A 24,582-nucleotide genomic window follows, 5' to 3' on the forward strand; every position below is an offset into this window, starting at 1 on the left:
CCACAGAAACTTTGACTTTAGTTTTTAAGCAGCTGCTCTTATTTTGTTGAATTACTCTTTATTTCTGCTACTTTATCACAACTGTTGGACTGGAAACACATTTCATCCGCTGCACTTTATCCTCGACAGCAGTCTCAGCCAGTTACTCTCTGTTTACCACCCCATGTGCTAACAGCACTCCAGATACGCCCCTTTCCAGGCTGTGGCCAATCACATGATTCAAGCTGCACACACGCGCCGCTAGTGAAGCCAATCGCCGCTTGCTCTTGTAGCGTCATCGGAAAACATGGCGGCGCACATTACTAGAGCTGTGAAACAACTTGTCCCACAGTAAGTCAATTTATTTTCAGTTTATCTCGATTGAAAATGATGATTTGACCTGTCGGCTGAGGAGGAAAAAAACAAAACACACTGTAAATATTTAGGCGCTAATTTTTATGAATAGGTTTTCCTGCACATAGCGTGCAGCTAGCAGCTGCTGGTCAAATGTCACTTGTTTTGTAGGCGGTGGAGAAGCAGCTGTGTTTGTAGCAACATGTTTTTACAGCCTTGCGTTTTCCAAAATAACGGAATACACAGTTTTTGTTTATTTTTATTGTAGCAACGTGGTTGTTATTTGTTGAACGACTTTAGTAATGTAGTGTAAGAATGTGTGACTCATTCTGCCCAGGGTCACAGTTTTACAGCACATCTAATGTGAGGTGGGAAACGAAGTAAAAATGTTACTGGGGCCAAGAGGTAGTGTGTAATTTGATAACTAAGTAAAACATTAAACACAGACCGTGTGCTATGCAGGTTTGGCTTTTGTGAGGGACATTTGCTTTTTTTAATGCAACTTTAATGCGACTTTGCAAAGAAAATATAATAACATAAAAGTTTGACAGTTATTTTCTTGCATTGCGGTAGTCGTCCTCCACTCCACTATTGCCCCTTTTCTTTCCCGTAACTTTTAAAGAAAAAGTTATTTTACTGCTGTTCTCTCTAGTGATCATCTTTGGATGAATTCCCATCAAAATCCAAATATATCACCACACCTCTTTTTTTATGTTTTTGTTTTTCAGAGACAGACATTTCTTATGTTTGTGTCTAGTGTTTGTCACTCACATTTACAAGATTAGATCACAGGGTGCATTCTGCTCCTTGAAAATAACCTGGGGAAAAGTTGCCTTCCTTTGGCAACTTTATAAATATCTACCTGGGCTTTGCTGTAGCTGCATTTCATTTTCTTTGCTGTACTTTCGGTCATAAATTGTGACTTCACGGTGACTCGCAATTTTCTCCATAGGCAGCAGAAGATGGTGACAGGTCAACCTTTGCTCTAAATGTGCACTGTTTGATAGACATTTAACACAGTCCCATAATGACAACGTTCCCTCCTTTCTCCTTAGACAGTGGATAAAAGGCCCGGCTTTAGAAACGCATTCGTCCTGCAGTGCTCACTTTAGAAATGCTGGAGCCAGTTCAAATGCTGGATATCAAATGCTGTGCACTTACGCATAACATGGGATACTCTATCATTTTACACTGTTGCAGACTTCTTTGATATGCTGTGGTTGAGTGATGAATAAAAGATGCATATTCATATGAAAATCAAACCAAAACCACATCATAATTGGAGGAAAAGTAAATGATCCTCACTGTTAAAGGAGCTCTGTGCAACCTCGGAGAGCCATTCTTATTAATGATACTCAAATGAGGCTAGTGTACTAATCTTCACCTGCTCACTGACACAAGCAAAATTCTAGGTGAACTCACATCAGTGACATACTCTAAGTGCTCAGCAGCCTTACTTTGATTATAGGAATATAACCAGAATACAAGCAGTTGGCAACCAGTTGAATTGAGTCTCCTCTTCCAAAGAGGTGTCCTGCAGATGAGTTGTGCTCAGCTTGTGTGCTGATGCTGTTTCACGTTCAATTAATGGGCAGTTTGTGAGTAAATGTTACAAAAAATTCAGTGCAGTCATCGTGCAACCACTGATTTTTTTCTCCCTTCCTAGTTGCAAGGAAGTTGCCAGTTTCCAGTTATGCTGCTGTGATAAATGCAAATGCTAATGACTTTTGCGACATATAATCAAATCAATGGAACAATATACCAGCCCTGCAATAAACTGGACTTTCTTCAACAGTTAACTCAGGTTTTTAGGTGTGGTACTTTGTGGTGATGCTGAGTGGAGGTGTTTCTTTTAATTTAACCTCTAAATGTGGAAAATTTGTGCTGAATTGATATAAGTATCTGGAATACTGGTAGACCAATACAGTGCACATAAACTGGTCATTACAGTCATAAAACTACATTTATGGAATTGCGCCTGATTGAATAAAGTGCCTGTTACATTTTACAGTTAGTCTTTTGTTATTATCTTTGGACACTTTTTTTGCCATCAGAACTACCTTCGTTCTTTGTGACGCATATTCAACTAGGTATTGGAAACAGTCTTCAGAGATTTTGGTCCATATTGACATCACAGCATCACGCAGTTGCTGCAGATTTGTCACCTGCACATCTGTGATGCATGTCTCCCATTCCACTACATCCTTTGTCACAATGTGTGATATCTTGTTGGAAGCACCCTTCAGAAGATGGGTACACTGTGGCCATAAAAGGATGGACATAGCCAGCAACTATACCGGGGTAGGCTGTGGTGTTTTAATGATGTTCATTTGGTACCAAAGTGTACCAAGAAAATATCCCCAGACTATTAGACCATCAGTATTCTGAACCGTTGATACAATTCAAGATGGATCCATGCTTTCATGTTGTTTACACCAAAATCTCCCCCTACCATCTGAATGTCACAGCAGAAATGGAGACTCGCCAGATCAACTAATGTTTTTTACAATCTTTGCTACGTTTTTAGTGTGAAAGTTCACTAAAGTAAACTGCAGGGGGAAACTGAAAATGTTCCTTACAGCAAACCTAATGAGACTCTTACATATGGTCATTTTAAAGGAGCTAACACAGGAAAAGTGGCTAAAGATAAAGCTAACCAGAGACCAGAGCATGTTGGAAGGCAGCAGGCTCAATAAGAGCAAACGATCAAAGGAGTTATGGGAAAATTATGGAGATGAGTGAAAAAAAGAAATGGTTGACGTCCGTTTATCTGCTGAAGCTATAAACATACTAGAAAATGATGTAAGTACCTGAAATTTGTTTTGTTATATAATTCTGGGGAACTTGCTGTTGATTGCTAAGTAAAACCTGTCATGTAAACGTGGGTGTACAGCAGCTCATTTTATCAGTATGTCTTTTCAGTAGAAGAGCACTTTATTATCAGTTGTTTACTTGATATACATTTGGAGAGATCGTGAAGTTTAATAATCTCTTTAAGTTGACTGTATATGCAACGGTATTGCCAGGTCACACTTACCAAAAAATCAGAAATTGGAATTAGTCAAATAAATTGAAATCAGTGCATCTCTACACTGGTATCAACAAGGAATTTTCACCCAGAGAACTGCCACTCACTGGATGGTTTCTCTTTTCTGGATCGTTCTCTGGAAACCCATGGATTGGTGTGAAAATTGCAGTACATCAGCTTTTTTTTTTTTTTTTTTTTTAATATCTAGGCAAGCAAATGTGGCACCAACAACCATAAATCACCTTTCGTCTTCACTCTGGTACTTGATTTGCTCTTCAGCACATCATCTTGACCATGTTTAAGTGCCTAAAATGTTTTTGGTTGCTGCCATGTGATTGACTGACTAACAAGTAGTTGAACAGCTGTACCTAATGAAGTGGCAGGTGTGTGTACCTGAACAACAGGCACAGCACAGAGTAGGAAATGACAACAACCAACTTTACCCAAATGTTTGAGAAGAGGAAATGTCCAGACTACAAATAGTAGAATAAAAGAAGGTAATTTCTTTTTGGTGACCAGCGATCTGTTGAAAATTACTTTAATAATGACTTTGTGTTTAAGAATGACAATTTTCAGTCGGTAATTTAGCAACTTAAATACTTTTAAAGTGCTTCATCATATAAAAGCATATAAAATTCTAAATCAAGATTGGAATTTGTCTAGAAGTTTGACAACACATTAGTGTACTTACATTCTTACAGAGACAGTACTCTTGTTAGGCAGGTATGTTTTTCTTTTTCGCTTCTTAATATTGTCTACTAGCATGATATTATTGCCAAATTAACAGGAGGCGAAAACCAGTTAAGCTAATGGGTATGCCTTTATGGGTTTGTAATTGGTATTCATTAAATTAGGAAATAATACAAGATTCACTCATATATTGGCACTGATCACCACCTGCACTCATGTATATATCTTTCAACGTAGCACTCTTAATTCTTACTCTCATGTATATATCTCATGTATATCTCATGCACATATCTTTCCACGTAGCACTTTTAATTCTTATCCCTACTTTTATTTTTTCCATGTCTATTTAAGTGTTATTTATGACACCATGTTTGCACTGAAGCACCGCAGCAATTTCCTAATGTTGTAAACCTGCTCAACATTTGGCAATAAACCCCATTCTGATTCTGATTCTGATTCTATAGCTTTTTCAGCTCAGTTGTTTGTTACCAAATAATAATAACAATGGAGTCTCTTCTTCCTGTGTGGCACCTGTCAGGCTTGTGGTACTACAGAGAAGATGATGTCCCAAGTCACTAGGCTTCATCCTCTGCAACAATAAATGTCTTTTTTTCTTTCTTTTTTTTCAATCTTTTCATTTTCTTTTTTGCTCTTTTTTGCATTTTGTTTTTGTTATTTCCCATTTTGTTCTCTTTTTTAACATTAAACCAGTGGAAAACTGGAGCAACTAATAAACACTGGCCACTGACATAGGTAAATCTCATTAGTTGTATGCCAGTATCGGCCAGTATCAGCTGATACTGATATTTGGCCAATGCAAATGGACTAGGAATAGTCGTAATTTTCATAAATAACAATTATTAAGTTATTTAAAACAAAATAAACAAACAGTATATGTGACTATTTTGTGTTAAATATTTTGCATCTTATTACATGTAAAGTGTGTGTGACACTGAGATTAGATGTGACTATATAAACAGGAGAACTCCTGTGTGGAATTCCTGCCAAAATAAATGAAAATGAAGTCGATGTGTAAACTGCCAGGTATGTGTAGTCATTTGAGAGCAGTTTGGTGAAGAATAGTTGACTGAAAATCTCTCTCCTGCGAGCTAGCACAGCAAAACATGCCAATATTGCTGTAAAACATGGCACACAAGGGCAATGTTATAAGATAGTCATGGGATAGTTAAGAGGGGTATAATGATTCCAAAATCAAGACACAAATGTAAGCAATATTTCCATCTCCACGTATCATGATACCCATGTGTAGCTGTTAATACTCGGTCAGATTTTTCAGCTAACAAGTGAACTGCGGATCTGTCATAGTAATGGATTTAAATGTTTGTTTATGATGTGTTAAAAATGTAGCTAATTCAATTTTGCTGTCATTTATCCCCACTAAAGAAAAAGGGGAGCAATAGTTTTTGTTCATTTCTGTAGGAAAACATAAGAATGAACAAATTTAAATGTAAACTGTCATAAAACAAACAAACAAAAAAAGACCGGTGCTGCCTTCCAATCTGCTCTTTTGATTTTAACCCTTTTTCTTGCTTATGACTTATAAGTTCATAGAATTCAAATATTATATTGCTGGGATACTACTGCTACACTTGAGTGTGTTTTTGTTAGATGGTTCACGAGATCCATTGACAGGTGGTTAACAGTCAGAGCTGCTTATTGCTTTCCTACATTTGTAAATTGTCATGCATGTCTCTTAAGAGGTATAATGAGACACTTCAAACAGTTTGCATGTTTGTCACAAAGAACTTTTAGTGAGTTTAATATTCTATTAATGTGTCTGTTCAGGTCAACAACATCGTGACATGTGGCTCTAATTCAAGGCATATGAATTTCCAGAGGCACAAAGCTGATGATCCTGCCACATTAGAGTGTGAAGTGACTGTCACGCCAGTCTGGTGTGTGTGTCTGTCTTCTTTCGCTTGTGGGGATAGCATGAAAACGTTTGAAAGAAAATAGTTTCTTTCCTAATCTTACCTAATATTTGCTTAGCATGTCATGTTTTTAATACCACTTTGATAAGAGAAACTGTTTTAGTGGATCATTTAGAAATTGTTTTTCTCATCTGTGCTGATATGAACTGCAGAGGCATATTAAAAAGTCCACATTCTTAATAGGTTTCATAGTGAATTTGCACTGGTGTCTCTGGGAAGCAGTACCTGAATGGTTAAATGGAGCCCTCTCAGATGGCTGGAGCTAGGAGAGGAATGTGTGTGCTTGTTTTATGGACAGCCTAGAGCCCTCGCCCTGGCATTGGCGGCAGACTGCTCTTTGTCACAAACACCCTCGTGTCAAAGATGCAACAGCATCCTGGAGGAAACATTGATTGCTGCTATGAAGTCGACAAGTGATGAAAGTAGCCTAGAGGTTGTCAATTAAGAGAGCCAAGGCCTGGACCTTATAAGTTAATGGGCAGTTTCCCCTCTCAGGGCCTGCTAGGGCTTTATAGCACAGCTTATAAAATCCTTAAGTGTAATGCACCCCTATAACGTTTTCAATTAAGAGAAAGGGCATAAAGCAGCGCAGACACTTGGCAGTCGTGCTAGAATGTTTATAAAGTGGCATTTGGCATAAATTGTGAGGGGAATTTTCAATTGCCCCAGTTGTTTTAAGCAGCAGCTACTGTGCAGAATTTTATTTTGATGGCACTTCATGCTGACTGGAAGCATTACAGACTTCCTGTTGTCTTCCCATTACCAGTTCTTTTAGCTTGGTCATATGGATGCACAGCCAGGAGTTTAAAAGCTTCGTATTCCAAGTTATAAAAGAGATTAGAAACATGCAGAATTTGAATATACATGTCTAATATTATAATGTCTTAATTGTAGCGCAAAGTGCTATTCAGTCTGAATACATTAGTAATTTCACACTAAATTGGCTAATTTAATTTCAAAACTATATAATGCCACAGGAATTTTCATGCAAGGCAATTAAGGAAAATAAAATAAAAACCAACATTTTATTAACTGAAAAAGCAATTAGCAGTTGCACGCCACAGAAAGCCGTGTTTGTAATGCTCTTAGAAGTATACAGTTATATGCAATAATTCTAAATGGCTAACGAAAATCCCTCTGCTCATCTGGTGTCCTCTGTGGCTGAGCTTTCTTTGGCTTCCGGTAGGAAAATAAATGAGTGTTAAATAAACACCAGAGTGTTGACACTTCATTTCCTCATTGATTGGTGGTGGAAGCTGAGCTTAAGGTGTGTGGCCGTAATCCAATCAAGCAAGAAAACAACCGTGGGGACCTTGAGTGAGCAGGTTGGGCAAGTAACATCAAACCCTTCCTTTCTTTATCTGTTTTTTTTTTTCTAAATCTAACCTTTTTTTTTCTTTACTTTTCATGTTATATGTCAGCTGAGCTGGTGTTTTATCAAGCTGAATTATGCAACACCCCCAAAATACAGGATATGACTTAAATATACCAACTATACTGATACAGCATTAGTGTCTATATTTAAAAGTGACTATCAAGTAGGGGCTTTTCACTTTAGCCTCAGAATCAATAAATTGCTCTATTACCTGTTGTTGACCCAGCTAAGCTCGCCTTTGAAATCTGTTACAGAGCATTAACACATGTTGCTGTGTGAAAACAAAGCTCTGACGACTGGCGTGGGGACCAGCTGAGTAAACAGGGATGAGAGAGAAGAGCTGGCAGAGTAGAGAGGCCTACACTTGTCCCTTAACTGACCAAGGTGGATCCATACGGCCAACAGATGGATATGTTAACCTGTATCTACAGAGGGGGAGGGAAAAAAAATCTAATCAAAACAAGTATCTCTGCTCTAGCGCTTAAGCCTTTGATCAATAGCACATCTTCGGCTCCAGAGTAGGACTTCTTACGACCTCGGTGCGCACATGGAATTGCATCTGTATAAACACGACCAGGGAGGAATGTGTGAACAATGCAACAAAAGAATTTTGTTCTAGAGACATGCGGTGGACTTGGCTAGCGGGTGGTTTATGTGGTTAAGAATTTGAGCGTGGTGGTCGAATTGAATGAGAAGCTGGGGAAATATTCTGTTATTAATGAAAACAAAAGTGGGGAAACTTGTGTTTTTGCTTTTTAGAGATGTGAGCCAATCCAAGTGCTGTGATGAAAGTATAACGTACAGGTATTTTAGTTCTAACCGCTGAAAATGGATGTAATGCATACATTATATAGGTTTTAGTGGCATAGTGGAAGCTGTTAAAAACTAAATGTATCAGTAAATCATGATCGGCATGTTTTTGATTGATTAAAAGCCAAATTATAGGTCATTTCAATCTCTTTTGATTGCCATGACTCGTTTTAACCTACTTACAACTGATTTAACTCTACCGAAGCATATATTGTACAGATGACTGACAGTTTCTCACACAGACTCTGTTTGGTTCTTGCTGTTTAGCCCATGTACCATTAATTGGGTAGCAGTCAAAGTTGTGTGTGGGCAGGATATTACTTCCAGGTTTGGAGTTAGCTCCTCTGTCAAAAGGCCAGAGTTTTTTGGAAGCCTGTTAAATTCATAGAGATTTGGATTCAGTTAACAACTCAGAAACCTGTAGGAGTAGATTTGTGTCACTGGGACTGAGCGGTTATTAACAGGGAATGATATATCTTGTCTCATCACGTCTTCCTCTGCCACGATCGTGTTTAGGTCTTCTCACGGCACCAAGGTTGGCTCATTGCCATGGTGATGGTCGGCTAGTTCCAGCGCGATGAGGTGTAATTTACCCAGCATTTCCTGTCTGATACACAGCAAACTAATGAGTAAGAGGCCTGCTTTTATAGCAAAGTGTTGCTAACTGGGCACAGCAGGGGGGGATTGAGTGTGTGTGGTGTATGTGTTAGCGCTGTTCCCTGTATCATTTTGCGCTAGGAAGCTTATGTGTATGTATGCCTATATGTGAAAGTATCTGTAAGGGTCAGTGTTGTGGCCACATGGCTGCAGTTCTTTGATTAACCCCTCGGTGTCAGTGTTGACAGTGGGTCTTCTTATGAGAAAGTCTTTTAGAGAAGCTTCTGAGTTTTACTCTATTAGAAGGTGAAGCTTTATCTCATGAATTTCCCTCATTAAATAGTCACACACTGTCACTAAGTGACTGCCCAGAAAACCTGATTTGGAACATTAAGAACTATGTCTCGAGATAAAATTCTGGCAGGGGCCCTTTTCCTCATATGAAAAAGTACCTGATTACCAAGAAAACAAATATTATAAATAATATGTACTAATAATAATATCAAAACCAGAAGCGATATTAGTGGTGAAACAGTGAAGCTAAAATTAAACTATCAAAAAGAGTTCAAACTAGAGCTGCTTTGTATGCCCGTAACAACCAGTCAAGTTGCAGTTTACATTCATGTCTGCAAAAAAACTGTGTCCCGATCAAGTGTGAATGTAGCATTGTGGCATCAAATACCTTTAGATGTCTGATATTTTGCTCTACGTCACAAACTAATTATTGAGTTTTGGTATAAATATGTTTAGTAGCATCACGGTGAGCTTTGACCACACGTTTTTTAATCTGATCATAAGTTTGTCGAGTTTGAACCTTTTTTTCTATCATATGTAATGAAGTTTACTCTGGTATTCCTGAGTGTATTCTCAAGAAGGTGTGCTACTCTATATGATTCATAGAAAATTTAAAATTTAACAACACTTAAAGCTAAGCCTTCGGGTGAAAAGAGTAGATAACTTATTCTTCTTTCTGAATTTTAAAAAATAAGGAAAGAAAAATATGATTTATTTGGGTGGGAAGCAAAGAGTTTTTGGTATTTTGCAGAATTTCAAACTTGGAAATTTTGGTTTTATAACTTCTCATCAAATCCCTGGCACCAGCACTGGTTGCAGACAGGCAGCCTCCTGTTAGCACTACACTTCATTAGAACCAGGTTTCAGTGGTACCACACACGTTCAAACAGCAGGACCATCTCCCCAGCATCAAAGGATATTTTATACAAAGGCTTGTCTCTGTGTCTGTCTTCCTATCACTGTCTGCTAATGATGCATGCTGCACACATTTAAACATTGATACCTTCCCTTTTTACACTCTCAAACTCTTAAAGCCAGATTTCACTTCTCTTTCTCTCTCTTTTTGGCTCGCTTTTTCTCTCTTGGTGTCTTTCTCTCTCTCGCTCTCTCCCTCTCTGCCGTTCGTGGTGTTTGTTTGGCTGCTGGGTTTTGTTTGTTTATTGTTTCCAGATGGCAGACGCAGACTTCATTTGTGTGGCTTTCAAGTTCCCAGAGAGCTTTTTACTGCCTTGGCTCAAGCGCTTATCCTGTTTCCTCTAGCCAGGCTTTATGATGGGCCCTTTTATATGTAGCAACTGGAAACAACTGTCACTACCAGTCTACGTCGTTGGAGATGGGGAGAAAGCCTGGAGAAACTTTCTTGCTTATCATGGGAACATCTTCATTACCCGGAGAACAATGGAACGTCAGATGAGGACAATGTTTTGGTTTTTTTCTGAGAGGGCTAAATTTTCTAGTGTCATAAAATTAGAAAGAGTACACTTGATGTTGTTAAGATACAGTGCACAAAATGAGAGTAGGGTAGCATGCTTATAATAGTGATGAAGCTGGTAGTGTTTTTTTTCTTTTCTTTTTTCCTTTTTCCAGGACCTCGCTGAGTCTAGTCTGGGCATCATTAAGCGCTGTGACATCACTTATTTACAGGAACCCAGGAGGGCAACTTGCCCAGTAAATGTGGGGGAGGACCAGTGCATGTCTTTACTCATCGGATGCGGTTTTAAGACGGGGCAGTAATCAAAGCTCTCGGCTATATAAAACCCACCCCTTCTCCTTAAGGAGGCCTTTTCTTCTGGCTGCTGCTGAATGGGTGATTACCTTGGCATACCAACCTGCCTAATCCCATTTCTAGTAGTGATTTAACAGAGTATAAATGGACAAAGCATTGTGTTTACTCACCTACCCCACAAAAGCTTGTCTCTGCGAGGAAATATAAAAATCTTTGGCCTGTTATTGTTTTGGGCTATTGTCAAGAAAGTCGGGCAAGCAGTCATATTTCCTGAAATAAACACCATTATTTGGCAGATTCTGGGAAGCCAGCTGTTTTGCTGTTCCATTCTTCACCCACTAAAAGTGGTAGCACGTGTCTCTGATGATGTAATCGCTAATCGCAGGATAAGTCCTCCGTTTGTTTACGATCAGCAAAGTCCACGGTGACTGCCAAGGTAGAAGTAGCGTTGACATATACTGTAGGTTGCAAATGGCAGCACAGTCATTTTACTGACCCACTTGTGACCCTGCACAAGGGGATCTGAGCTAAAGTGTGAGGGGATCCGACTTTAATGTTCACATAATCAGTGGTGTTTGTGTTTTACCACCACTGAGCGCCTGGCTGGCCAGCTAATCTCATCAGGGTTTGGGCTGTGGTGCTGGGGTTAGGGAGAGGACAGTCTAGCACGACCCATATCTCTGTGCCAGGAAGGCTACAACACTCCGGCTCTACTGTGCCGTACCATCAGAATTTACTACGAGGCCCTTTGCCAGAGGGTTTACTACTGAACTGTCTGGCTCAACAAGATAATGCCTCTACTAATGCCCTCTAAAGACACAGACACTCTCACATAGGGTTTGCTTTACAGCACACCAGAACCCTTACTATTAGCTCATGCTCATGTTGTGGAGCAAAAACAAACATTGCGGGCAAAACAATTATACAAATAAACAATGTTTAAAAAGTCAGAAGAGACACTTTTACCTTTTGATTTGACAAGGTTGGAACAGTCTTATCACACTGGCAGTGGCAGTGTTTTCCATTCAAGATGTCCTAATTGAGTGAATAATATCCATCCATCCCTTTTCTTCCGCTTATCCATTTAAAGGGTGCGGGGCAGCTATTTAAACCTATGATCAAACTATCTCGGCTGCTGTAAATGGAAGCTACTAAGAAGAAAACAAACTGTTGGATCAAATAAATAAAGTGTTGGCTTTTTGCATCAGAATAATGCACCAACATGTAAAGAGTGCTGATTTTTTGTTTTCTTTTGTTAGCAGGATTGTTTAAAAAGTTCATGTTATGGAGGGATTTTTATGAAAATTTTACCAGAATCATCAACTGGCTTTTATTTTATTTTTTTAAAATCTTCTGGTTAATTCTGAAAACCATGTGCTTTGTTATTTAAAGTTCAGCAGCTCCTTAGAAAGCCTTATTGCATGTTCTCATCTGTTTAGCCTTCGGCTGTCTATAAAAATGCTTTCTCTCGAAATCTCCGACCTACTTGCACGCAGCTTTTTACCATTTTAGTTTTCCATATGCTGACATTTGATTACATAACAGGTGAGACTAAGTTAACAGTGACATCATTTGAGTACGCTTTATATAAAACAACCCAGGATAATGGCATCTCTGACTATTGCTATAAAAAGTCATCATGACTAAACATGTACCAGGTGACCTGCCCTCAGGCTGGGCATAAGGGTAGGGTTTGGTTGAAGTCCACTCTTTTTTTTCTTTTAAAGAATTTTTGTCTATTTGGAAAGCGCAAATAGAAAATCTATGTTGCTTCTTGATAAAACAGAAATCGGCCACAACCTGAGACGAGGCACAACTAATCTGATGGATGAAAGGAAAAAAAAGTAGGTCATTTCACCTAAGTTCACCTAATAAACAAGTATCTTGTGGTACAACACACTTGTCACAGATTAAATGTGGAGTATCAACAATGCCCCTCTCATTTAAGAGAAAATAAGCATTTCTTCTTGATGTTCTTGATTATAAAAGATGAGTGGGAGGACCCTGCCTTGTGGAATTGTCCTTAAAAATGACTTGTAATAGTTTACTGTTTAGACATAAAAATTCCAGTTTTAGACCCTTCTTAATATTGTCGCATAAGACTAAAAGGTCTTACAGTATGTATTAAAGTTTGCTTGAAATGGCCTATTGCACACATTGTTGTTTTAGTCAACTGACTCCGTTGCAATCACTTTTCTGCACCCGTGAGAGGTCAGAAACCTGCTCGGTCCTCTCCCTCAGTGCACCATCCAACCACAACATACACACATCCACACTCCAACATGTGCACGCGCACACACAGGAAACAAATCAGCAGCTGGCTGTTTGATGGTCTAATTTAAACCAGTAGTTATTTTTGAGTCAGCTTCAATCCTCTGACATCTCTGCAATTGTGTGGATTGACACAAGGGCATAATAAAGGTAGTTCCTTTATGCGAGGCATGGATAGGTTTCCTGTTTTGATGTTAAGACATATTTCTAAATATTTAGTTTTCCATTTTATTGCAGGGCTAGTTATTGATGTAGCGGCCAGAAATAGCAGCACCACCCCTTTGCGAGCACCTCTCCATCCACACTTCACGTTTACGAACGTTTCATCTGCCTCGCTCAGCTCCAAGTAAAGTTCACAGCTAGTATCAATTCACACCAAAGCTAAACCTACCACAGTGATTAAAAACATAAGAGAAAATCTGCACACCCACCTATGCTTACTTACAAAACTATCTTACAGTAAGACATGTGGGTTCAAAAGAAATATTTGTTTTTCACCCCGTAGTGAGGAGAACTGCATACTGAGGCATCAGCATCATCCATCTTTGCACAGGCTGGATAATACTTCAATTTACAATAATTAATGCAGGATACTCAGACATCCATCTGAGAACACGTGTTCAGATCAAACAAACCATTTAGGCGAGTTAAAATTCTCGCCCAGCCTAATTATCACCTAATAGTTGATGTGACAACAAACAAGTAATTATCTCTTCTTCTTCTGTTAGTCTAACCCAGAAAAGGAGGTACCTCTGTGTATGGCAATAAAGGGTTAATGTGTATGAAATTTAATCCTGGGTGCTAAATGCTTTAAATAGATTTTAGCATAACTCTGCCCTCAAACTCACAATTTTAGTTGACAGACAGCCTCGTTTCTGATCAGTCGATCAGTTATTCAATCAGTCGATCAGTCAGTCGATTTTTTTTTTTTAAACAAAAGACAAAGCAAAACAAAACAAAACAAAAAAAACGCTCCTTGATGTGAAATGTTAAAGACTTGAATGCAGACTTGCACACATAGACACACAAACACAAGCAGCATGGTATATTAGCTTAGCTTTGAAGTGCATGGATTGACAAAGAGACTCCCTCCAATCAAAGGATTACAAACTCCAGTGGAAAAAAAAAACAAAAAAACGTGATGCACAAAAGGTGGCCTATGTTCTGTCTGTTTGTGTTTGTCTAAAAGAAAGTCTGTTATGAATTTGTAGTTTGTGTATCTACTTTTGATCTAAATGTACCACATGATGCCTGTTCTTTAAATAACAGAGTTTGTTAAAGATGTCCTACCAGCTTAAGCTCTGGCGTACAAAAGAAGTGTTTGCTGTTGGGCTATATTTTGCATGAATGGTGGATGATGCACCGAATTAAATGGCAGTATAGGCCAGACCACGAGCAAATTGCCATGCCTTTTAGTCCCATCTTCGCTGATGCGGTACTTCCTCAGGCTTTTGTCTTCAGTTTGGGGCACAGCTGTCAGGCTAGGTGCTATCCACGCTCCCCTCCCAAAAACCTCAGTCCACGCGCCACTGCACCCCAAACGCTAAATAGGAGCATTAGACACACCATGTTAAGGGCTGCTGGTGTTTGAGCTGTGGCTTTGGGTGCTTGTCTTGTCCCACGGCCAGAGACATGTGCATTATCACACAGGCACACTCACAGCTGCACACCACACTGCAGAAGTTATCCTTTGCTCCAGATCCCACCATAAAATAATAGATTTATTCAGTTGTGTTAAATGTCCATTGTCCTGTTGCTGACTTCTGTTGTGTCTGTGTGTTGGCCATTGACTGCACTCTGTCCTTTACTTTTTCCCACCCAGCTACAGATCTGCACAGTGAAAACACCCACAAGGCCTATCTACCAATGTGTAGTGTTGCAGATTTTGATTATGCACCACTGGCATCACACCTCAGCAGGATATATCCAAACATGAAAATTAATTCACAGCTAAATGCTACTATATGCAGTCCGAGAGGGAGGGGAAAAGGAGAAATCAAACACAGGTTTACACAAGTGAACAGCCCCAGCATTAAAGAGCCAGCATTAAGGAGCCTAAAGGCAGGCAGAGAATGCAGTGTTCATTAATGTGCAAAGCAAACGAAACCTTACTCCCCCACCCGTCACCACACAAAACAACACATGCATGCAAACATGGATACACGCACATGCGATGGTTGTTTCGGAAGAGGGAAGAGCCGTTTAATTTGGGGGAATTTCAACTTGTGTGAAACACTGACCTAAATAAAACAAATGTAAAATACTTCTCCAGCTGCTTAAAAATCAGGTTAATGAAGAAGAAGAATAAAATCAGCATAATGAGCTGAAATTGTAAACAGAGTCTCACTCACAGGAGAGCTCCATTGATGAGAAAGTTTGGAGAAGCTGCGTGCTGTGTTTATATTGCAAACTTTTGGGGATTTCAAATACCAAGCAAATGTTTTAACTTATAACATTTATTTAAAAGTCACACCACTCTCACATTCATGCATTTTATTTGGCTGAAGGTATTCTATCGGGATGACTTTAAGCTGCACCTATAACTTCCATTCAGGCTGTCTGTTATGAACTTAAGCATGAAAGTACTTGTGCATGACTTTGTCTCAGAGCAATGCAAATGGAATTGCCCCCTGATGGTTTGGAATGCACCCAGCTGGCCTTTAAAAGGTGATAATTGGAAAATACAGGATGAAGCCACAGTCAAAGTAGGGACCTTGTGTTGGACTGGGTTAGCCACTGCAAAGATGGAGAAGAAAGGAACAAAAGAGATGTACAAGGAAATATAAATGGGAAGAAATACATTAATTTGGTTTTATTCTTTGGATTGCGAAGCCAGAATGCACTTTAAAGTGGAGGAATACTTGCTGTTCCTTCTTTAGGAGGCCTTGTTAAATACTATATTTGCTGTAGTATTTAACACACAGTATTTGAAGTGAATTCTCTGTTCCACAACTAGGAGGTGTGAACTAAAGATGTCACTGATATTTGTTACTATGCTAATGACTAAAATGCTACATTTTGAAAAGGAAGAATATAACCTCTGACTTGGCTTTATGTTTTTGGATGAGGACGATAGGCATTTGTCATTTGCACATTTTCTTACTGAAACTGCCATAGTGAAGATTTGGCATAGAATATGATTTTAATATGGAATTCCACCAACAGGATTTAGAAAGATTGATCACAAACCTGCTGAATGATATTGTTCTAGTTCCTGGGGAAGACAGAAACTATTGAAACCCAGGCCACCAAGTTTCTCAGGTGGAAGCGGCAGTACCACAAGTGGTGGTGACGTGTCATTTTGCAGTGTTACTTAAAAGGAAAAAAAAAAATCAATTGCCCTAAACATTTTAAATTCACGGAGGTTTATCTTGCTGTAATACATTAAATCTCTGAGATCATCAGGATGGCAGTAACAAAATTTGTCACACAGGTACATCATAAGCTGCAAACACACTGGAGAGGTTTAGTCATTGCACTTGGTTTTGAAGCTGATGGCTGATCAATTTAATATATTCCAGCTGCCTGGAATATCTAAAATTTAAGACAAGAATAATGAATGAGTCAAGCTGTGTGTCATCATGCTGAAATGAGTCATCATTTCTGCCAAAAGCTCTGGTTGGGTGAAATATGGCTACCTGGTTATGTGTCAGTCAACGGTATTTCTGACTCTCATTGGTAGTTACTTCAGTCTTTTGCCTCGAAGTTGAGAAAAGCGTTTCTTATCCACGTCCATCGCCAGCAGTTATTGTGCACATAGTCGCTTGAATTCATGGACCTTCTGTTTTGTCTTTTCACCAGTTGCTGCAAATCACCTCCAAGTTTATGGTGTAGCTTTAGCCCCCCTGAAGGTTGTCTGTATCACTGTAAGATGGTATAATGTTACCTAGCAACCAATGACCAACATAGTGTTTTTGCAACTACAACAACTTCTAAAAGTATTGTATTATTTTAATTTGGCAACAATGGCATCACATTTTTATCCACAAATCATGACTTATGAATGATGCTTTATGATCATCATGTTGCCTAGCAACCATCTAATGCACTAAAATGACAGACTAAACAATACTGTAGCATGGCTATGTAGTAGTAAAAGTAAAACTGTTAATGCACATAGGACCCACCTGTTTGTGATTTAAATAGGCCACACCATGAAAACCATGAAAATGGAGGAGAAATGGGAGAAATTTGTCTTTCTGGCAGAAAACCTTTCACAAGTGCTAAAAGTTGTGAAACCCAAACCATGAAATTTTACTAAACCTAGTAAATTTAACCATACCAAAGAAACAAAACCATGTGTTTACCACCTCTGCCACCAACCAAAACCCCACTGCACTTGCAAAAAGACACCACATATCACTAACCACTTTGTTTTGCGCGTTCATTTTCTAAATACCATGATGTCTTTCTGTTGATGTATTTTGTTATTTATTTATGACAAAGTATTGCATAGGACAGAAGTTTTTATCCACTTTGACAAAATGACCGTAGAGCATTTTTGAAAAGTCACTTTTATTGTTTGGCTTCTTTTTAATCTTAATTTAATGATCTGTTTTAATATTTTCAGTTATTTATTTGTTGGCAATTTAAATACACAGTACCGGTTTATGAGCACTGTTTTTGTGATTTTTCATGTAGTAAAATCAACTCATGGAACACGCTCAGGTTTCACACTTTTCTGTAGATGCTCAAAGTGTATGTGAAGAAAAGCTTTATTTCTCAGCAGTGCACAAAGTCTAACATGGTGTGGGATCTTAGTCTGATTTAAAACTGCTGTAGTATAGAACCCATCGCCCAATGCAAGCAAACATTCAAAAATGTTGCCTATAATAGTTGTCTAAAGAAGGCTTCAGTTAACTCATTAAATTTAATGTGCCATTTTTCCATTACATTTTTGTTATTTGTAATCAATTCACAGGAGCATGCGGGAATTAATTGTGGAATCTGCTATGGGGAAGTTAAAATACACGTCTTTACTAATTCATAAAACCTGACACAGCATTCTTTTACTTCTCAGGAAGGAAGTGGAGTGGGAAGGTCAGGGGGGCGATACAGGAGCTCTTCCTTTTTCAAAGCATCATTCAAAGCATTTCTTCACTCCTCGTTATGTTAGCCTAACCTAGTGTAAGCTTGTACATCCGGTCTCCATTACTGTGTTCTTTTCTAAGAGAATGACGGTGATAAGGCTCTTTTGAAATCCTGTTTTACTGGGACCCAAAGGAAGGAAAAAGCCTGAAACCAATACCGAAGTGAATACTCGGCCAGGTTGTGTTTTTTTTTTTTTTTTCAGATTTCTGAGCTTAAAGTAGAATTTTTCATAAGTCAGAATTTCCATTAAAATATTTTTGTATCTTTGAAATACATTTCTCAATCTTAACGTCACCAGGAATTGGATAAATAATAAGAGTTAACTTGGCCTTGTGAAATGACCATATATCTGTGGATTTATAAAGATTTCCATATCATAACATTTGTGGAACACTTTGATCTTTAGGCAGCAGTCCAGTCAAAACAGCACGTCAGTCCTCATGCCCTGTGTCAATCAACAGACATTTCCAGTAACAACATGCCAACACCCATTCTGCACTGATCAGGAAACTTTTGCTAACTCCAAATGGAATCTTCTTAATGGCTTCCTGTACCTGACGCCTGCTATTGCTCGATTTCAGCATTGGATCAGTTTTACTATGCTCACAACTTTCAAGCTTGGCATTACGTTTCTTTTGTGTTCAGAAATCACCAATAATAATACTGTCACTGAAGCACTGGGTCCCAGATTTGCTTTCATAGTCATAACGTCATTCTTAGACTGGATTTAACCAGGATAGTCATTGATATCCTAAGATTATATCATGATGCATTGCAGCTATTATGTACTAGTTATGAGAAAAGTCCTAATTATGTGATTTTTTTTTTTTTTTTCTTTCGGCATCTTATATTAATATGTTTGGCATTACTTCTTCTAATTGCAAAAGCAAATTAAATCCCTAATATATATCCCTTTGAGGCACATTCATATGTTACAGCTGGGTAAAAGCAGAAGCGACTTTTGGGTGTTGAGCATTCATCAAAGTTACTGGGATACCACCACTACTTCTGTCCTAAACATTGCATGTGTTTCGGCAGTTTGTTTTCTCAATAATTCAGTGACTAAAATACATTTTGATTTGTAAAACAAACTCTAAAAACCCAACAGTAATTGTAAGTGTAGAATTTATAAAATGAAGCAGCTAAAGAATATTATTTTTTTCATTAGGTTGCCCTGGGTAAGGTCTATTGAATTTCCTAAAAACAACTGGAAGACGTGAGCTTTTTTTTGAAACCTTTCAATTAAATATGTTGTTATGGTCACACCAAATTAATTGGAATGAGATGTTAATTGGTCCTGGGACTTGTTACTGTGCTAATAGACATTAGCATCATGTGGTTAAAGTACAGCTTTTTGGCCACATGCAGTTTTGATTGTTGCAGTAGCAGTATTAGACAAATTGTACATTTTTGTGTTGTTGAAATAGGATCTCATTTCCTTGTTGGATTTCTCTCATTTCAGTTGTTTGTGAGTGATTCAAGTCAAAAATCCATCTGATGGCCTTTGTGAGCCACACTCAGAGATGAACTTCGAAATATGAGGGAAAAAATTATGGCCTTTAGCAGAAAATGAAAAAAAAACATTTTTTTCAATGACATGAAGTTTGGCAGAAACCTTTATTTTCTTGGGATTATCATTAGCAAGATAAGTAACATGATTTTGACCTCATGTGATGTGATCACACGATATTTGTATTTGTTAAATTATGATGGGATATTTGCATGGAAGTTTTTCTCTTTTTTTCTTTCTGAAATCCACACATGGCAGATTAGCACGCAATCACCTCAGCATCAATTACAAACGTGGATGTTTTTGTCAATGCTTTTGACACATTGGCTTATATGAAACTGGGCAGCAGTGACTGGTGACTCGTCCAACTTGTCCAGCTTCAAAAGTGTCACTGGTCATGGTCCTTGCTGCAAATAAAGGCTGTTTTAAAACTAAAACTTACTGTACAGTGTGAATTAACACACAGCCATGTTTTTAGAAGCTAGCCTTTCTAGTATGATAAATCTGATCAACTAACTTAACACCAAGAACAATAAATGCATGTACTATTAGTAACAATATAGTTTAAACCTGAAGTCCTCAACTCAGTTTAAAGGGGATACCCACGTGCTACCAGCTCTGTTATATACTGTTCTAATATACTTTTTTTCCTGAGTAAAAAAATGATCACTTTTATATTAAAATGCCTAAAAGACCTGATTTAATATTTTAAGTGAGTTTATAACCTGTATAATATTTAATGTGGTCCTGACACAAGTTGATGATAAACAAAGTGAAAATGTAACTCAGAGTTTAGTTTCCATGATCCTCCCAGTAAGGGAAGGAAGGGGCACTGGTTATTTCCCACCCTCCCTCACACCACACCCTTAATGGAGAAATAGTCCAAGGCTGGGTCTTGATGTTTCCCTGTGACCTATAACATTGAAACTGGGCTTATGTTAATGTTTTTTGTTTTTTTTAAAGCATTGCATCTACTAACACATTATTACTGCTTCAGTTATTGCAAGTATAACAATAGTTTTAGTCCACATTTAGACATATGTCTTTATTCTCTTAAAGAACATTCACAGTATGCTATACTAGGGCTGGGCGATATGGCCTAAAATTCATATTGCAATATAATTTGAAGCATGTGCGGTAACGATATATATCGCGATATATTCTTTTCTTCTGTATAATGTATTTTCCACACTATAAGGCACACTTAAAATCCTTTAATTTTCTGAAAAATCGAGAGTGTGCCTTATGTGTGAATTCTGGTTGTGCTTACTGACCTCGAACCGATTTTGGCATGCAGAAATCTGTTAAAAAATGTTTTAGTACAACTTTGGTAAGCCGCACTGCTTGATGGATTGTCAGAGCATTACGGCTGCCGTAGTGAGGAGCTTCGCGGAGTAATCTGGGTCCAAAACACTGTCCCCTTCAGGTCCCAAAGTCAAACGAACACTGAGAGTTAAAAACGGTCTAAATTCTTTCATCTTTAATAAAATCATCAGCGTTGCTGCTTTACCAGGTGTAACAATTAAGTTTAACATCCAGGCATCCATGAAAACAGAATTTATTAAATTTAACGGAGTTAGAAGTTAACAGGAAGTTAGCTCACTAGTTTCCACCTAAACATGACATACCATGTTCTGACTGAGAGATTTTTGAAACTAATTAAAACGTATAGCTCTGCTACCACTTCCAAAATAATGAAGACAGAAAACTAAACAGCAGTGGGGTTTGCAGGGTTACTGAAGTTGGACTACCTGGTATATAATGTTGTGCTACATGATTGCTAGCAACACAGCTATGTTAGCATAACATTAGCACAGTGAAGCTGGAGGATGAACGTCAACTTTTTTCCACTCGATAAAAGTTAACGCGAGGGATTCTGGTGGTTGGGGACAAATGCAATCGTATAGCAGGATGCTATACACGGGCCAAACTTCAGTCAGGAGAACAACTGAGATCATTCATCCACAATACAAGGTTAGTTATTAATATACTGCAATATGGGGGCGACCGTGGGCGACCGTGGCTCAGGGGGTTGGGAATCGCATCTGTAACCGGAAGGTCGCCGGTTCGATCCCTGGGCTCTCTGTCCTGGTCGTTGTGTCCCTGGGCAAGACACTTTACCCTACTTGCCTACTGGTGTTGGCCAGAGGGGCCGATGGCGCGATATGGCAGCCTCGCTTCTGTCAGTCTGCCCCAGGGCAGCTGTGGCTACAACTGTAGCTTGCCTCCACCAGTGTATGAATGTGAGAGTGAATGAATAGTGGTATTGTAAAGTGCTTTGGGTGCCTTGAAAAGCGCTATATAAATCCAATCCATTATTATTAATATAGAGCAGCTGCGAGAGAATTCAACATTAATGAATCAATGTTACGGAAGTGGAGGAAGCGCAGTTTTTGGCTTTCCCCATATTTCAAAAGTGCTTCATCTCTTTGCTATGACTCTCAGCATAATTTGCAGATGATAATTGTTGTAGCCACTGCGATGCTTTCGACCAAAACAGGCGCAGCTTGATGACATCATCAACATGCGCTATCGCGATAGAGCGGTATAGTCAAAATCTCTATCGTTGGCCAAATTTATATTGTTTCCATCATATATCGTTTATATCGCCCACCCCTATGCTATACTTAAATTACTATGACAATTCTATTCATGTTGTGTGTCTACAGTGTGATTTCTTAAATAAGATTACACTGTCTAATACAAATCTTAAATGTAACGTATACACATATCAAAAAGTATGCATCTTGGCAGTAACCATTAGCAAAATAAATTTAAAATATTTACATCAATATGCAAAACAGTTACAGACATTAAAGGTTCAGCAGGTAGAATCAGGAGTAATATATACAAACAGGCCTCAAGCTAACAGGCTAACCAGCACTCAACATGGTGGTAATGTATAATAACAGATTTGGTGAGTTTCAGAACTCCTATGGTTTCTTTATCTTACAAACTGCTGTTTGACATGTAGAGAGTGAAGTGAGTAAAAAGTAATGTCTTTGTTATTAGGTACTGATAGACAATATATATTGCCAATTATAGTGTATCAGTTTTCTTAGGTTTTTTAATTTTTTATTTTGTGGAACCAGTTGGTGTGATTGCTAACAAAGTTAGATCTTTCACTAGGTTATTCCCCCAAATGAGTTGAAGATTTTAGAATTTCACTCCACCATGAAACGTACATTAAAACACCAAACCAACACTATAATTTAGGGAACCAAGCATGGTACAAAGCAGGAGCACACACAGTGAATGCCGCAGTATAAACGGTGCATTACAAACACAATGCAAAAAATCAAAGACTTTGTCGGGAAAATCCAAAAAATATGATAAAATAATAATGAAGTATAAGCTGCATCGGTTCTGGGTATGTGGAAAAGAAGTGTGTATATGACTCCTAGTGTTTGCCATAGTTCCCAGGTGATTTAAGGTCTGCACAGCGTGGAATAAATGACTCCCCATATTTTCCACAAGATCGAGACTACCTGCAGAGCCAGCGATAGGTGCTAAGCTAACGGGTGCACTGAGAGCACAGGGAGACCTACTCTGCCACTTCTTTATAAGGAAGCTGCCATTTTGGCTTTTAGCAGTGCCACATTTAAAAAGAGTAGGGAATCCCCATGGCAAATAGGAAGATTTAATGTAGGTGTGAGCTGAACACTCATTTAAAGATTAAAAAAGGAGAAGAAAAACAAAAACGCAGTTTGGCGTCAGATCGCCACAATATGTAAATAGCGAACAAACCCAATTGTGGTACACAGGGAAATGTGTGTTAAACGCTACCTACTGGGTTTTATGAAAGCCAAACACAGACTTAAATAGACATGCGGAAGGTCCTCAGGTGGAGAGTGTCCTTGATTCATCAGTCCCATCCTCACATCTATGTTGTAGGAATTTTCATGAGGCTCTGTCAGACAGTAAAAGGTTAAAGGAGTTCATCTGGACTACATTCAGCAAAGAAAAAAATTGGATACAAGATGTAATTGGGTTTTTTTTATAACCTTATTTACATTTTCATCCTTTTGTCAACTAGACATTTTAGTATTGTGCTTTATTTATTTTTGTTTTTTAATCTGCATATAATCTACTTTATTTGTAAAATTTACCTTATCAAACAGTTCTGGTGTGGGGGAATATGGGAACACCATGAAATGAAGGCAGCGTTTGTAGAGCTCCTGCACTTTCATGGGGTTTACTGACTCATCAGTGGCTGTGTTGCGGTGAAAGCCGGTACAAGAATTCTCTCCATGTGGTGCGCAACACCCGCCGAACACAGAGCTCTGACAATCTTACTACCCAGCTTCCTATTTGCATCACAGCTTTTGCTACAGGAAATGTGTTGTTGATTTAATGATGTGGTGGTGTTTTTAGGTCTGTTGTTCGGGAGAAACTGCTGGAATTCACAAGGTTATAAATGAATGTGTGTATTAAATTCGGATACAACTTGCTTTATATTAGCAAATAATTTCATAATAGTTTTGTAGCTAATTTGCAATCTCAAGTTTGATATCCAGTGAAAACAATACTTAAGAAAAATGATTGAAAGAAGTGTATTGCTGGCCCCTGTTTACTTTGTTTCTTGTTTTTATACTTGCCAAAAACTCTAATCACTTACTTAGACAAGCGAGAATCCAGATGTTGTCGTTCAGGGCTGATGCAAAATGTACAGGCATACCTTATTAATGCAGGGTCCCACTGGACCAACTAGAAGGGCTTTCAGCTTACAGTCCTTTTTATGTGGCATGTAGGGAGGGGCTCTGGGATGCTTTGGGGGGTTGTGGCCTATATAATACTTCCATGGTTTTGGCAGTAAGATTTTCAAGAAACTTCCTGGTGTGTCAGGATCAATCAGGCCTAAGCCAGTCTTAATTAAAGGCTCGGGGCTGGGCAGAAGTCGAGGGC

General features: G+C 38.6%; 1 protein-coding gene across 1 annotated transcript in view; it reads left to right on the top strand.

Moving 5' to 3' along the window:
- The first annotated feature begins 232 nt into the window (after positions 1–232).
- Positions 233–24,582, top strand: part of clybl (citrate lyase beta like) — a 77,438-nt gene continuing 53,088 nt past the window's right edge. Inside the window, exon 1 of the mRNA XM_040005483.1 lies at positions 233–330. Coding sequence (XP_039861417.1) covers positions 287–330 — 44 coding nt within the window. The 5' untranslated portion in view covers positions 233–286. The remainder of the gene's footprint in view (positions 331–24,582) is intronic.

Source organism: Simochromis diagramma, unplaced genomic scaffold, assembly GCF_900408965.1.
Source record: "Simochromis diagramma unplaced genomic scaffold, fSimDia1.1 OVJJ01000501.1, whole genome shotgun sequence".
NCBI lineage: Eukaryota > Metazoa > Chordata > Actinopteri > Cichliformes > Cichlidae > Simochromis > Simochromis diagramma.